The 16,618-nt window shown below is 45.0% G+C and overlaps 2 protein-coding genes across 2 annotated transcripts in view; one reads left to right on the top strand and one right to left on the bottom strand.

Moving 5' to 3' along the window:
* The window catches only part of Heatr5b (HEAT repeat containing 5B), a 65,517-nt gene extending 61,727 nt beyond the window's left edge, over nt 1–3,790 (bottom strand). The window contains exons 1-2 of the mRNA XM_059248176.1: nt 3,706–3,790; nt 2,602–2,749 (exon numbers count right to left, since the gene is read on the bottom strand). Of these exons, the coding sequence (XP_059104159.1) occupies nt 2,602–2,727 (126 nt within the window). The 5' untranslated portion in view covers nt 2,728–2,749; nt 3,706–3,790. The remainder of the gene's footprint in view (nt 1–2,601; nt 2,750–3,705) is intronic.
* A 1,340-nt stretch (nt 3,791–5,130) lies between these two features.
* Gpatch11 (G-patch domain containing 11) lies at nt 5,131–16,148 on the top strand. The gene is made up of 10 exons (XM_059248334.1): nt 5,131–5,249; nt 6,499–6,573; nt 7,231–7,457; nt 8,810–8,851; nt 9,869–9,989; nt 10,114–10,204; nt 11,403–11,513; nt 13,182–13,263; nt 14,964–15,054; nt 15,832–16,148. Exons 2-9 carry the CDS (start codon nt 6,512–6,514, stop codon nt 15,017–15,019), a joined length of 792 nt encoding a protein of 263 aa, XP_059104317.1. The 5' UTR covers nt 5,131–5,249; nt 6,499–6,511; the 3' UTR covers nt 15,020–15,054; nt 15,832–16,148.
* Nucleotides 16,149–16,618: the final 470 nt, after the last annotated feature.

Genomic DNA, 16,618 nt, shown 5'->3' with positions numbered 1-16,618 from the left:
TGAAGTGGTGAGCTATTCGGATATCCAGGAATAGAACATTTGCAGATGAAGTCTGTTTAGTACACTTGAGGACAGCAAGGTCGGGTTAGCTGGGATGAAGTAGGAGAAATCAGTCAGAGATGAGGTCAGAAGAAACCAGATGACAGAACATAAGTTCATTCTGAGTGAGTGTTTTAAGCAGAGGAGGGTTGTTGTCTAAATCTTTCACCCAATTAGTCTTGACTGTTAAAACCATGGGTGCTGAATGTACAAGGCAGAAACATGGTGGGCAATTAGAAAGCTACTGCAATAACCCAGAAGAGAGACACTGGAGAGGCAGGTGAGGGGAAGTAGACGGGCTCCAGATATGCTTGTGGGTAATTCCATTAATATTTGCTAATCAGCATGATACGAGGTTTAAGGGAGAAGTGAAGAACAGCTTCAAGGGTTTGAAAGGGGAGGTTTGAAAAAGGAAATCAACACTTTAGATGTGTTAGTGTTAACTCTGAGATGTGCGTGCTTGCGTGCGTGTGCGTGTGCGTGTGTGCGTGCGTGCGTGCGTGCGTGCGTGCGTGCGTGTGTGTGTGTGTGTGTGTGTGTGTGTGTGTGTGTGTGTGTGTGTAGAGGGAGGGGAGAGAAAGGAGAGAGGGGAAGGGAGAGGGAGAGAGTGAGAATGAATCACGTATCCCATGCTGGCCTTGAATTTACTGCGCAGCTGAGGATGACAGTGAACTTTTGACCCTCCTGCTCCCACTTCCCAGGGGCTGGGATTATTGCTATGGGCCACGACATAAAATTGTTTTATGTGGTGCTTGGAATTAAACCCAGGGCTTTTTGCATGTTAGAAGCAAGTGCTCTACCAACGGAGCTACACAGCAGCCCATGAGATACCTTTTGAAAGTTGGCTATCTGAAATGGTGGCAGAAACCCCAAGATTAGACATCACTAAAGGGTAAAACCGACAGCTCTAACTACAAAACAACGTGAGTGTTAAGTATTTACAGCGGAAGATCAGCTATGTGAAAAGATGGGAAGGAACCAAAAAAAAAAACAAAACCAAGTCCTGACCACTGTTTGGGCATTTTGAGTTATGTGAGACCTTGAGAAAGACTTTTCAGCAGAAGGAAGACAACACATGCCCAGTTACAGAAGATTTAAGAGACAGATATAAATTTCTAGTTAAAGGTTACAAGGGAATCCATGCATTTACTGTCTTTCTGGCAATTAAAGTGATTCTAACAGGCAGGAGCAACAGCACAAAGCCAAGTTCACAAGGGCCACCACAATAGGAAAAGAACGCAAGCAAAAATCTGGAAGCCAACAACTCCCAGCAGAGAAAACGAAGAAGAAATGAAGACACAAAACACTGTAATAGTTCATGGGGGTTTTTTTTTGTTTGTTTGTTTTTTGTTTGTTTGTTTGTTTTAAGTCTTGGGAGACTTTTGAGGTTAGAATAAATCTGCACCTAGAAATAAAAGGAATAACTGGTTGACAGTCTCTGAGGGCATACAAGGGTGCATCCATCACGCCCAGCATTTCAGCACTCAGGCAGCTAATGCAGGAAGACAGCTGCATGTCTGAAGCCAGTCTGGGATACACAATGAGTCCCAGGCCAGCCAGGAATACCTGATACAAGCCTGTCACACATAGAAAAATCAAAGCCCAAAAAAACAAACAAAATCTTCTATGCTCCTCTCCTCCATCCTAGGAGAAGGCTAGAGGCTTGTTTTCTGGAAAAGTATAAGACGGGACAACTTTGGACAAGGATACAACTGTGGACTGACGTCGCTGTACTAAATAGGAATCAAGTGAATGTCTACATATTCAGTGTTGAAGCCTTCAGGCTCCCTATCCCGATCCCTCAATCCTAGACAAATAACCACATCGCCTTCAGACACTAGAGTAGCAAAGTATTGTCCAGGGAACAATCAGTCTAGAGAAACAAACTAAGAGGATAGGCTCGGGACTAGCCTATCTGATGTTCAGATAACAAAATTCACCTTTTCCAGAACACCTTCTGTGATTCACTCTTAAAATCTGAACAAAGCTCTCATTTGAGGAATGCATCTAATGTTTAGAAAATAAACAAAACATGCACAAAACAAACTTGCATGTAACTCAAAGAGGCTGTGTAGGAAGTAGAAGAAGCCGGGCAGTGGTGGCGCACGCCTTTAAACCCAGCACTCGGGAGGCAGAGCCAGGCGGATCTCTGTGACTGGTCTACAAAGCGAGATCCAGGACAGGCACCAAAACTACACAGAGAAACCCTGTCTCGGAAAAACCAAAAAAAAAAAAAAAAGAAAGAAAGTAGAAGAAAAAGTGAAAACCTCTTATTAAGTCCCCAAAGAGAACAGGCAGACAGTGAGATTACAGACATCACAGAGACCACTTCCAGGCACTGATGATGATCAGCGACACCAGCCACAGAGCCATCTTTTTCTCCCAGTCACACTGAGCTGAGATAGGAAGTATGCAACAAGCGGGATTTAGACAGGGTCTGGGTTTTGTTGCTGACTAAGAGAAAGATAAACTAGAAATTCCTGAGGTGAATGACTCATTCAAAACAGAATGTTTTAAATTCTCTTTATATTAATCTCATGGGGTGGGGGGAGTGATACCTACCTTGTTGGCAGCGACTAGGACTTTATCAAGAAATCTTAACCATTCAAAGATAAACACTGGTCTCTTTGCTTCGGTGATTTGAGCCAACGCTTCTTCATTTAGCAATAAGCTGTGAGCTAACTCCATTATTGAAGTTCTTAATTCACACCTTAAATAAGAAGAGTAGTTAAAAGAAAAAATACATGTAAGGAATTTTTATTTATGTGTAGGACTGTTTGGCCTACATGAATGTATGTGTACCACATTTGAGCCTGCTGCCCACAGAAATGAATCAGAACAGGGTGTTAGACGCTCTGGAACTAGAGTTACAGATGGTTATAGTCACCATGTGGGCGCTGGAAACCAAACCCGGGTCCTTTTCAAAAGCAACAAGAGTTCTTAACCACTGAGCCATCTCTCCAGCCCCGACAAGTAAGGCTTTTTTAATACTAAATCTCCAGTTTCATAAATGCAACCACTAAGATGGGGTGAGGTGGGGGAGTATGGTTTCACTTCTCATTATTTCTCATTTGTTCAATACAACTTCTTTCACACACCACCTGAGAGAACCAATTTTGAGAAGCCGACGATAGAAACGAAATTAAACTGGCGACACGAAGGGAGTGCAAGGAAAATGTAAATACTGCAAGAAGGCATTATTCCCGGTAACTCACTCTACCCCGGAAGCACCAAGCTCATGCATCTTGGCGAGCCTTCTCCGTGCCCGGCTGAGTGTTCATGCACCTTTAAGGTCCCTGGCGACCAAGGCTTCCGACAGGCGAGGGGCGGGCCCAGAAAGGGACCCGCAGCAGGAGCGCCCGGGACAACCCTTCGGCCCAGGGATGCAAACCCCGAGTGCACGGGGTAGGGGTGCACCCCGCTGCTCCGAGGACCGCGACAGCTTGGGACCCGGGGGAACACGCGAGACGGGGTCGCGGGGCCGTCCCAGGAGGTCAAGCCTCACGTCGCAAGGGGGTCCTCGACCTGTCAACCCCACGAGGCTGAGGCTCCCCTGGCCTCGAAACTCCAATGCCTTCCTCCGCCCTCTGAACACACGTCCCGGGGCACCCGGGATGGCGGTGCGGGTCCGCCTGCATGCTTTGACAGCGCGCGGGACCGCCTCACCTTCCAGTCCGGCCGGGGCCGGGATCGGCTGAGAGCCCCGCAGGCAGGAGCCACTGCAGAGCGACCCGGATGCCCCGCCTCCCCCAACGCCAGCCCGCAGGAAGCCGAGGAGGAGGGGGGGGGGGAGGCGCGTGCGCGTGCGCAGAACGCTCGCTGGTCTCGCGAGCGCGCGCGCGCGCCCCACACGCGCGCCCCTCACGCTCCCGTAACCCCGCCCACCTGAGTTTCCCCAGCGAATCGGCCGTCAGAACCCGAGGGGGCTGGAGATCCGGCGGGCCTTCTGGATCCAGTGGGACGGCGCATGCGCGGCGCGCGCTCGGTGGAGCTGGGTCCCGGCGGGTAAAAGCTGCGCTTTTTAGGCTCTGCGGACGCCCCAGGAGAAGGACTGAGGTCGGTGCTAGTTGGCTGTGACCGCCCATCGCAACATCAGCAGCGGCCCCCCACCCCCACCCCATCCGTGAGTGGTCGTTTGGATGGGTCGCTGCAGGCGGGAGGGAAGGGCCTGCGATACTCACTCACCTGTAGGAAAGAGGTGGCCCGTCTCTGTATTCAGTCGCCCTTGCTTCAAACTCACCGTGCAAAGATGCCCAGTAAAGAATAAGCCTGCACCGATCATCTTCCTGTTGAGAAAATGGTCACCCCTTATTTAGGTACTTAGTCAAAGAGCCGCGCATTATTCTTGCCCTGGTTCTTTCTCTCACACCACCTCCAACCCATCCGCAAAAGACGTATGATCACTTCGCTGCTGTGACTCTCCTAAGGGATGGTCCAGGCCCACCAGTATCTTTTCCTGAGTTATCTGTCGCCTTGTGGAGTTTATGCTTATGTTTTGGAGGGAGTGGATAATGCTAATGTCCATTGTCCTCATAGCAAGAGAGCTTTCACACTCGAGGACCCAATTCCTTATTCCACTCCTTAACAGTAATTTAACTTCCTGACCAATAGTAATCAGTTTCCTCAAAGTTTGTCCCTTAATGACATCGCAATACCTGGTGTACGTAAGTGTGATGAGATATGAAAATTGTGACTATAGGATGTAATAACTAAAAGGGAGAAATAACCTGTCATCCCACTGTGCAGATCACGCTGCCAGTGGACCATCGTGTCTGACTTTGGAAATGTTTCCCTTGAAAATAATTCAGAGCCGGGTGGTGGTGGCGCACACCTTTAATCCCAGCACTCGGGGAGGCAGAGCCAGGCAGATCTCTGTGAGTTCGAGGCCAGCCTGGTCTACAGAGCAAGATCCAGGACAGGCACCAAAACTACACAGAGAAACCCTGTCTCCAAAACAACAACAACAAAAAAAAATTCAGTTTGGGCTAGACATTTAACTTAATGGTAGAATGCTTTTCTTGCATGTGTAGGGCCCCGGGTTTGATACCCAGCTCATCAATGACAATTATAACCTCATTCTGCTTCAGGAGCAAGATCACCAAGACCTGTATTCTGTGTGGTTGGGAACGAATCATTTAGGCAAATCGAGCCTTCATTTTTCAAGCTGGAAAGTGGAACTGTTTGTATCTATTGAGCTGTTCATGAACTAGGTGAGTACTAACTAACTATTATATGTAAGAATACTGGTGTTCAGTCCGATTCACCTCAGGCTTGACTATTTCCCAAGTGGCTCACTGATTTGGCTCACACGTTTATGCCTCAGTTCCTCCTGTGGACGTCCCCATAGAGCTTGAGTGCTCTCATGCGTGACCACAGACTTCATTAAATTACTCCATACTACCATCTTTACAGAGTGAAATGTTCAGTGTGACCCAAAGTCACTCTATACAAAATCCTGTTGGTTACACGAACTGCTCAATGTGGATATTACACAGAGTTATTATAAAGCCAAGAGGCAAGATTTAACTAGGAGCAGACCATTTTGGAGAATACCACATGATTATATGAGTGTTTGTCTCATAACTGGAGGATCACAAGTTCCAAGGCCAGCTTGGACTACATAGTGAGTTCCAGGCCAGCTTGAGATACAGGACACAGGCCGGTCCGACCTCACGAAAGAAACAAAAAAAAAAAAAAAAAAAAAAGAGTGTTTACCTCTGTCGTGTTTTGATGAATTGGTATGGTACCAATAGGCTCATACTTTTGAATATTTGGTCCCCAATTGGAGGACCTGTTTGAGAAGGATTAGAAGGTGTGGCCTTGTTGGAGGAGGTGTGCTGTGGGATGGTCTGTATGTAAGTGTGTTGCTGATTGGTCAATAAATAAATCACTGATTGGCCAGTGGCCAGGCAGGAAGTGTAGGCGGGACAAGGAGGAGAATAAAGCTGGGAAGTGGAAGGCTGAGTCAGAGACACTGCCAGCCGCCACAATGACAAACAGCATGTGAAGATGCCGGTAAGCCACGAGCCACGTGGCAAGGTATAGATTTATAGAAATGGATTAATTTAAGCTGTAAGAACAGTTAGCAAGAAGCCTGCCACGGCCATACAGTTTGTAAGCAATATAAGTCTCTGTGTTTACTTGGTTGGGTCGGAGCGGCTGAGGGACTGGTGGGTGACAGAGATTTGTCCTGACTGTGGGCCAGGCAGGAAAACTCTAGCTACAGAGGTGAGTTACAACAGGGGCTTTGAGGTTTCAAAAGTCCACACCATTCCCAGGTCGCCTCTGTTGGGTTGGCTGCTTCTCTGTTCCTAGGACATAGGATGCTGAAATTCTCTATCTTTGTGCACAGGGGAGCATCTTGTAGTGTTGCCACTCTCCAGGGTTGATTTCTATTTTGGTAAGCTAAAATGATAATGTTAATAATAATACTATTACTCTGTCCTGTCTGATTTGTAGGCAGTATTGTCATATGACGTTGAACATGGCAGAAGAGGAAGAGGATTACATGTCAGATGCCTTCATTAATGTTCAGTGAGTAAATGTGCACACCTAATATGATGATATGAAAAAGACGTATATAGACTAAAAAATGAGGACATTGGTTGGGTGGTGGTGGTAGTCATGTGTGTTGGCTTCTTTTGAGACAGGGTCTGTCTCATGTAGCTCAGGCTGCTCTCTAACTCACTGTGTGGCTGATTCCCCTGCCTCTGTTTCCTAAGAGCTGAGATTACAGGTGTGTGCAAAAGCTATGACTAGTTGTTACAGTGTTGGGTTTCATGCATACTAACTAGGTAAGTCCTCTGACACTACTTGAGCTACCCCCCCTCAACTGAGGACATTTTTTAATATGTCTTTCAATTTTTAAAGAAGAGGCAGGCAGATTGCTGAGTTCGAGGCCAGCCTGGTCTACAGAGAGTTCCAGGATGGCCAGGACTACACAGAGAAACCCTGTTTTGAACCCCCATCCCCTCCAAAAAAAAAATCAGTCTCAACTGTTTCATGGATAACATCTTGCGTGTCCATACAAAGATGATAGACGCTGTCTTGTCTCTTTTGGTGCTAACCATTTTACTTCTCTTAACCCTGTTTGGGTGCCCTCTTCTGTCTCCTGTCAGTGTCAAGGGGGGACCTGGCAAACAGGGAGAAACCTTCCTGCACTCGTCTACACCGTTGCCTTTATTTTTTCAGGGAAGACGTCAGACCAGGCGTGCCAATGCTGAGGCAGATCCGCGAGGCCCGCCGGAAAGAAGAGAAGCAGCAGGAAGCTAATCTGAAAAACCGACAGAAGAGTGTGAAAGAAGAAGAACGGGAAAGACGTGACCTCGGGTTGAAGAATGCGCTGGGCTGTGAAAACAAAGGGTTTGCTTTGCTCCAGAAGATGGGATACAAGAGCGGGCAGGCCCTGGGCAAGAGTGGTGAGTCACGGGCAGAACTGGCTCGGGGTTCTTTTCTGTTTGTTTGTTTTTTTGAGACAGGGTTTCCCCATGTAGCTTTGGAGCCTGCCCTGGATCTCACTCTGTAGACCAGGCTGGCCTCGAACTCACAGAGATCCGCTTGGCTCTGCCTCCCGAGTGCTGGGATTAAAGGCGTGCGCCACCACCGCCCGGCTCGGTGTTCTTTACCACTTAGTTGCAATGTGCTGACGGAGACCTAAGTTGACAGTACTTCTTATCTACCAAAAAGTAAAGCAACTTAAGTTACTTGGTATCTTTGGGACTACCGAACCTTCCAGAGTTGTCTTCTCACATCCATTTTTAAATGCCACACATGCCGACATGAGCCACTTAACATCCCACCGCCTCCTTGAACTGGCAAGTGGCCAACAGTGGAAGCAGTGGAGAACGGAGGCAGGTGATGGGCAGAGACGCACAGTGGCCAGATGGCAATGAAGCAACTTAGGGGACCATGGCAGGGCTCCTCCCGGCTTGCTCTGCGCCTGCGGCAGCCGTCCGACTGACCTTCCGCTTGGAGAAGCTGTGTTCCCCTTTAGGAAGTGAAACTGCTTATTGAAATGTGGTGGCTGTAAATGGTGGCTTCGGTTTGCTTTGTTTCTACTTTAATCACATTGATGTTTTCATACAGGAAGACTGTTTTCTCTTGAGATTGCTGCCCGCTAAGACTGTTGCGTCCATAATGTTGCTTCCTAAAATGCATAAGTGCACAGGGAGACAGAGGCAAGTAGATCTCTGTGAGTTCAGGGCCAGCCTGGTCTACATAATGAGTTCCAGGAGAGCCGGGCCTACATAGTGAGACCTGGTCTCAAAAACAGATAGATGATAGATAGATAGGTAGGTAGGTAGGTAGGTAGATTCATAGATAGATAGATAGATAGATAGATAGATAGATAGATAGATAGATGATAGAGATAGATAGATATATGATAGATAGGTAGGTAGATAGATAGATAGATAGTTAGATGATAGATAGATAGGTAGGTAGGTAGATAGATAGATAGATAGATAGATAGATAGATGATAGATAGGTAGGTAGGTAGATAGGTAGGTAGGTAGATAGATAGATAGATAGATAGATAGATAGATAGGTGGGTAGGTGGGAGGTGGGTGGGTGGGTGATAATGTAAAGTTAGGAGAGGTAATAGCTGAAAAAGAGAATAAGAGAGTATTAGTTTCCAGAATTGGATTTGGGGTGTCATTGAACCTAGGAAGGGATATACAGAGACATTGTAATGCTACATACTATGCTAACTGACCTGAACTTTGTGGTAAATAAAATATTTCTAATTTATGTTTCTTTTTTCTGTTTTTAGGAGATGGTATTGTTGAACCAATTCCTCTCAATGTCAAAACAGGTATATAATAATTTTTAACTATATTAAGTAACAATAACTTAGATTGGCTTCCTTGATATGTTTTTGTGAGGGAGCCCTTATAGTTGACTGTCATAGAAAGCCTATGAAATAGCAAAATGTTAAACTTCTAAACCTTTTTAAAGTTGTTTTTGTAAGAAAAAAAAATTTTAAAGTAAGTTTTGGTGAAATAGAAGTAATGGAATATAAAATTTAAATCATAAAAAATATGGGGAGCCAGGAGTAGTCATTTGTAATTATGTACCCGTAATCTCAGGACTTAGGAGGCAGATGTAGGAGGATAGGTTTGTGGGGGTTAGCCTGAGCTACATAGTGAGGCCCCGCCCCAGAGTTAAGGATGAAGCCCATTGGTAGAGTGCCTGCCTATCCAGTACATGGCTCTGCCTCTGATCCCAGCACTGCAGAAACTGCGGGGAAATTTTTATAACGATGAAAGCACAGTGCCTTTCTTGTCTTTTGTAAGGTGCCAAAAATGTTCTAAAGAAGATTTTTCGATGACATTTTTAAATGTAATTCCTTGGTTTAACTGAAGAGAAAAAAGCATACATGTGTGACAGTGTGATAGTTGATAGTATTTTCCTAATTTTTATTTTATTTATTTATTATTTACTTATTTATTTTTGGGTTTTGGGGACAGGGTTTCTCTGTATAACAGTCCTGGCTGTCCTGGAACTCACTCTGTAGACCAGGCTGGCCTCAAACTCAAAGATCCATCTGCCTCTACCTCCCAAGTGCTGGGATTAAAGGCATGCGCCAACACCACCCTAATTTGTAAAAGTGTGTGTAGCATTACTGTGTTAGATGAGACTCTGTGATCTTTGTCAAAATTATCCTAGTGTTTTCTGCTGCCATTTTAATGAAATAAGTTTGGATAATTATATTCAAATGAAAACTGCATTTAGTTTCTTAGCTATTTAAATTGTCAGGTTTTGAAGTTTAAGAAAAAAAAAAAATGAGTAAGTTCCCAAATTTCTCATCAGAATTTTTGTCTGTGACCAGGAAAAAGTGGCTTAGGTCACGAGACATTACAAAAACGGAAAGCAGAGGAAAGGCTAGAAAACTACCGGAGAAAAATCCACATGATAAACCAAAATGAAGAGAAGGCCGCCGAGCAGTTCCGGTACAGCGTGTGTTTGCTTTGACCTGGTTTTGCCTCCAATCCCCCTTATGACGGTGTGCTCCCCAGCGCTCGGGTATATAAGCAGTTCAGAGAATAGAGACATTACGACTCTTCCTTCACTCAGGATGCGAATGAAAAGTAAGCAAGACGAGATGAGGCTTGAAGGGGACCTGCGAAGAAGCCAACGAGCTTGCCAGCAGCTGGATACCCAGAAGGTCGGTGGGCATCTCCCTCCAGTTTCGTAGTGCCTTAGTCCCTGGATGATCTATCTGGTTTATATTTTTATTGAGGGAAAAAACAAAAACAAAAACTCCACCCCTTGCTTATAAAACCTTTCCCTTAAAGACCTACAATGGGCAGTGGTGGCGCACGCCTTCAATCCCAGCACTCGGGAGGCAGAGGCAGGTGGATCTCTGTGAGTTCAAGGACAGCCTGGTCTACAGAGTGAGATCTAGGACAGGCACCAAAGCTACATGGAGAAACCCTGTTTGGGAGCGGGGGGTGGGGAGGAGGGATTCTGTTTGGTGTGCACTATCTACTGTGGTGACTAACTCACTAATGGCTGACTTACTCCAGGGACCAGTTTCCTGAGTTGTCTGCTAATAGTTAAATAGCTTTGGTTTTATTCCAATTGCCATTACTCGGGACTGGAAGGTATAGAAATGCTGTTCCCCTTAATGTTTGATTCACCAGAATAACCTAATTTTAGTTTGTACTTCTCACTTGGTGTGTCTGTTGGGAAATTAAGGTGGAATGCTTTCATTTCAAATAGGAATCTTTTAAAATCATTTAAAAAGAAATCCTTGCCTTTTACAAAACACGGTGAGTGGTATCAAGATAAAAATAACGTCACTTGGGCTGGAGAGATGGCTCAGAGGTTAAGAGCACTGGCTGCTCTTCCAGAGGTCCTGAGTTCAATTCCCAGCACCCACATGGCGGCTCACAACCATCTGTAATGAGATCTGGCACCCTCTTCTGTATACATAATAAATAAGTAAATCTTATTTAAAAAAAAAAAAAAAAAAAAAAAAGACAACTTTAAAATAAAAAAAAATAACGTCACTTAAAGTCTCAAATATTGGTATAATTTCTGTCATAGGTGAGTAGCTGGGAGGAATGTCCCACTTTGCTGTATTTCCGTGGGGTATTTATTATCTTGCATGGACTTGCTGATACTTAATGACTTCCTAGCTTATATGTACCATCTTATACCCATCGCTCCTCTTCCTTGCTTGACTGACAAAATTCTAATTGCCCTTTTAGTCAGTCTTCACTGGTCGTGGTCCAATGCTTTACTGAGAAATTACACTCAGTAAATATTAATTGGAAGGAGAATTTGTGTTAACACAAACATACTTATGATACCACAAGTGTACTTAGTTGTGCTTTATAAAAATCCTTCTGCATTTTCAGAACATTCAGGTTCCCAGGGAGGCATGGTACTGGATAAGGCCTGAGGAGGAGACTGAAGAAGAGGAAGAGGAAGAACAGGATGAAGATGAGTACACCAGTGAAGATTTGAGTGTACGTCTGGGCACCATTGGTTTCCTTGGAGCAGGGGTCTTGGCCTTGGCACTGTTACCACCTGAAGCTGTGGGCAGCATGATCGGATGTGTAGCGGTACCACATGCCACTTGGCTTGCGTTCTGCCACCTGCCTAGGGGCAGGGAGGGAGAAAGGACAGACACATAGACACACAGGAAAACTAGGATCGGGTGGGGGTGTGCTCAACCTGATTTGGGTACCTACTACCCCAGCAACCCTGAATGTCAGTGTGTTTATTAGCTGTAGCACACAGGGAGGGTCTAGCTAGTCTTGATGGGAAGTCTCTCTAGGCAAGCAGCCTCAGGCCGTGATATGACAGAGGAGGAAGCTGTAGCTGCCAGTTGAAGCTGGCGTCTGGAGGGTGGAGACCGGGTATGCTGCTATGTAGGCAATAGAGAAAGCCTTGGGTGAACGAAGTCCTGAGTGAATGTGTGTATTGCTGACATTGGCATGCCATGTCGAGAGCTCCGGTGCCTCCGCCCCACAGGAGTGGCAAGGAGGAACAGCTAAGCTTTCCTCGGGGGTCTGAGAATGCGTGCTGGTAAATGACTGATCAGGGTATACAAACACTGGTAACTGCAGTGTGACAACCAAAAAATGTCTCCAAGCATTGCCGAGTAGCCCCTGGGGAGAAAAACCACCCGAGTTGAGAGCTGCTGATTTCCAGGATTTTATATAATTTTTCCATTTAGTTTTAGTTTACCAAAAAGGACAGATTAGCTACAAATGTAAATGATTGCACATGGTTTTGTTTCCTGTTAAATTTCTAAAAGTGATCCTAATGTGTACCTCATCCATTCACAAAACAAGACAAACAGAAAATAAGATCAGAAGGAAGTACGGGGTGGACGAAGATAGCTCAGTGACGGCACCTGCTGCCGAGCCTGAGTCCAGACCCTGGGACTCACATGGTGGAAGGAGAGAGCCGACTCCCAAATCTCCCTCTGACACACGCTGGCCAGCACGTGAGACACATACACGCACATATGCACAATTAAGTTTTAAAATGTAATTATTCTAGAAAGGGTGGTAATACCCCTATAGTTACTTGCATATGGAATTTTCCTAGGCAACATTCACAGCTTTAAGCACATACGTACGGCTTAACTGAGATCTCTGATGAGTGTGGCTGAAGGAGGCAGTCCTCCCTCCCCTCACCTGAGGGGCAGAGTCCTTGAAAGTAAAAGAGGTCTTTGAGAATCCGAATTATCGCTGGTCACAATGGCTACGTGAGTGTTCCATGATCTGCCACTCAAAGTGGATGTTCCTGCTGGGCAGGATGGTGCATAATCTTAATGCCAGCACTTGGGAGGCAGGGGCAGGCAAATCTCTATGAGTCCAAGGCCAGGCTGATCTACATAGCAAGTTCCAGGCTAATAATACATAATGAGACCCTGTCTTTTTCAAAAGACAAAACACCAAAACCTCATCACAGAGCCAGCCACAAGATGATTTTCTTTATGCTCACCAGTTGTCTCTTGTGAACAAGTGGTTAGTCAAAAGAGACATGCCCAAATGTATCACCTTGAGTAACTGTTGGAGAGTGTACCAGAAGAGTTCAAGCCTGGCCCTTAGTAACCGAACTGAGATCCAGGAACCAAGGTTCTGGTTGATGCCAGCCACTGATGCACCCGTGTTCTCCTCCAGGTGCTGGAGAAGCTGCAGATACTCACCGGCTACTTACGAGAAGAACATCTGTATTGCATTTGGTGTGGGACAGCCTACGAAGGTGAGAAGATGATTTATGTTTAAAAACTACTGCCTGTGAATACTTGCTTATTTTTAATAACACTCACGTGTCTTTTCCCATTCAAATTGCAATGTGGGACTGGTGTCAAAAGGAATGGTGACTACAGAAATAATCGAGTTTTTATTAGAATTTAACATTTAGCCGGGCAGTGGTGGCGCACGCCTTTAATCCCAGCACTCGGGAGGCAGAGCCAGGCGGATCTCTGTGAGTTCGAGGCCAGCCTGGACTACCAAGTGAGTTCCAGGAAAGGCGCAAAGCTACACAGAGAAACCCTGTCTCGAAAAACCAAAAAAAAAAAAAAAAAAAAAAAAGAATTTAACATTTAATTTTTCAGTCACTGAATGTGCAAGAGGGGATTTTCACCATTTTATTACTCAAGAAATAATTTCTACTCTAAAGAATAACTTTAAAAGGCTTAGGCATGGTGACACACACTGTTAATCCCAGCCCTCAAGAGGCAGAGGCAGTGGATCTCTTGAGTTCAAGGCCAGCCTGGTCTACAGAGTGAGTTCAGGATGGCCAGGGCTACACATAGAAACCTTGTCTTGAAGAAAGGAAGGAAAGAAAGGAAGGGTTTTGTTGTTGTTGTTGTTGTTTTTGTTTTTGGAGACTGGGTTTTTCTGTGTAGTTTTGATGTCTGTCCTGGATTTCACTCTGGCCTCGAACTCACAGAGATCCACCTGGCTCTGCCTCCCGAGTGCTGGGATTAAAGGCGTGCGCCACCATGGCCCAGCTGCAAGGTTTATTTGTATTTGTGTGTTCACACTTTGTATGTGAATGCTGTGACAGCAGTTCTCAGGCCTACATAGCAAGTTCCAGCCCCTTCAGGGCTACATAATGTGACCTTGTGTCAACCACCTACCCCCATCCAAAACAAAACAAAAGAAGAAGAACCAAAAACCTTGCAGATAATGATTTCTTTCATGCTTTATTTTTGAAGATTCATTCTTTGATAGATACTTGCATTAATTGTCCTGACTCATAAACATCAAGTCTGTTGAAATCCATTCTTTTTTTCATTGTGAAGAAAAAATTAGTTTAACCCTTGCCAAATATCTTTTTTCTTTTTATCTATTCTTCTCTCGTACCTTACATCCTGACCTCAGTTTCCCCTCCCTCCTCTCCTCCCAGCCCCTCCCCACCACCTCACCTCTCCCCCGATCCACCCCTTCTCCAGTTCCCTTCAGAAAAGTCTTGCCAGATATCTCAACTGAACCAATTGTCTCATATGTTTGTCCATTTCACCTTGATTAACTTGTAATTAAGGACTTTGTAATTTGAGAATGAGGATTTTTTTCGTTATTACTTTAATATCTTAGATTTTTTTATTAGGTGTATGGGTGCTATGCCCATGTGTATATCTGTGCACCACATACATTCAGTGTTCATGGAGGTCAGGAGAAGACATCAGATCCCCTGGTCCTGGAGTTAGACAGCTGTTAGCCACATGTGGGTGCTGAAAATGGAATCCAGATTCTCTGGAAGAGCAGCCAGTGCTCTTAACCATTGAGCCGTATCCCCAGCCCCCAGCCCCTTATATTTTATTATTGTTTTAATCTTTTTCCTCATTTACTTTGTAGAATAAAAAATATGACTGGTCAAAAATACTACATACAATTTTCTACAAGTTTACTCTAAACGTATTTACTTATCTTTTATTTCTCTCACATAAATTACAGATAAAGAAGACCTATCTTCAAATTGCCCAGGACCAACCTCTGCAGATCATGACTGAAATTATTCCCAATAAAGTAAAAACTATTTATGCAGGTGAGGAAAGAAGGCCTTTATGTAATGCTTTGTTCTTTTAGAAGTATGTTCTACTTTGGATAAAACTGCTCACTGACTTGGGGAAAAGTTACTGTTAAAGTACAAGTTATCATAGACATGGACAATTATGAGTTATGCTAGTATTGTGATGCTTGTAGAGGCATACCAACAGGTAACACACTTAGTCCCCCTCGTTACTTGGGAAAAATTGAGAAATAAGGCTTTTGGGAATCAGGAAATCAATTGTCTGCTTTAGGGCTTGAGACATACCTTAATAGTAGAATGCCTGCCAAGCCCATACAAGGCCCCCAAGTTCAGTCACAGCACCACAAATTAAGCTTACCAGCCTGAAGTTGAAATACGGAACAAGGCCACTTTCTCAAATCAGACTTCCTTCATAGTTCTTATTTGGAGAAAACCGCGTGCCTGTCCTCTGCCTGTAGAGCAAGGGCCTACCTTGTGTTCTAGGACCAATGTCTTGGAGAAATAGTTTTATCCTGGTGTGTTAGCTCTCCAGGGTAGGGAGCACACCACAGACTGAGCCACACATGCTCAGTTCTTTACCTCAGTAGCCCCTGTCGGATAAAACACTTCTCTGAGGAAAGGAAAGAACTGAGGGACCAGAGGCTTCCATACTCCCGGAGCATGTCTGAGGTCAGACATCAAAGTCATGGGCCTTTTTTTCAAAGTTTGTGTGCTCGGGGCTCTCCTCTAGTGGGCTCATTTCAACTGATCTAGGGAAGTTCCTGAATATCCACTTTTCTTTTTAATTCCAAGAGTATGCAGCATCCTGCCCTTGCTTTCCAAGGGAAACCATTACAGAGGAGTGACCGAGCGAACCCAGACGGGCCAGCACAGTGTAGCACTGACCCATGGGAGAACTAGGGGAGACCACGGGACACGACAGTAGCACTAAATTTGGGTTCTGAACGATGGACACAACTTGGCCCACACAAAGCTGTGAGGAGGCAGCCGCTCTGAACTCAGCAATTCTAAAGCATAGAAAATTCTAACCACGCAAGTCTAGTTATCTGCCTTGGGTGATCTTACTTATAATTGTCAAAGAATAAACAATCCAGATGTCTATGGGACAAGTACATAAAATATTATATATTCATACAACACGACCCTATTTGGCAGCAAAAAGGAATGTGTTACTGAGACATGCTAACGTGTGGATGAAACTTGGAAACAATACTATATGAAAAATACCCCCTGTATGGTCTATTTATTTATATGTGTAGAATGGGCAGATCTATAGCCAGGAAGCAGATTGGTGGTTGTTTGTTTGTTTTTTTGTTTGGTTTTTCGAGACAGGGTTTCTCTGTGTAGCTTTGCACCTGTCCTGGAACTCACTCTGTAGACCAGGCTGGCCTCGAGCTCACAGAGATCTGCCTGCCTCACCTCCTGAGTGCTGGGATTAAAGGCATGTGCCACCACCACCCAACAAATTAGTGGTTTTCTAGAGTTGGGAGAAGGTAATGAATCTGTTAATGTCTGGGGGTTTCCTTTGAGGTGACAAAAAATATTTTAAGATTGAACATAGTCTTGATGCAATTCTGAA

This window comes from Peromyscus eremicus, chromosome 22 (genome assembly GCF_949786415.1).
Source record: "Peromyscus eremicus chromosome 22, PerEre_H2_v1, whole genome shotgun sequence".
In the NCBI taxonomy this organism is placed as follows: domain Eukaryota; kingdom Metazoa; phylum Chordata; class Mammalia; order Rodentia; family Cricetidae; genus Peromyscus; species Peromyscus eremicus.
Note: the sequence above shows the minus strand (reverse complement) of the source record. Positions and strands in the feature narration are given on the sequence as shown.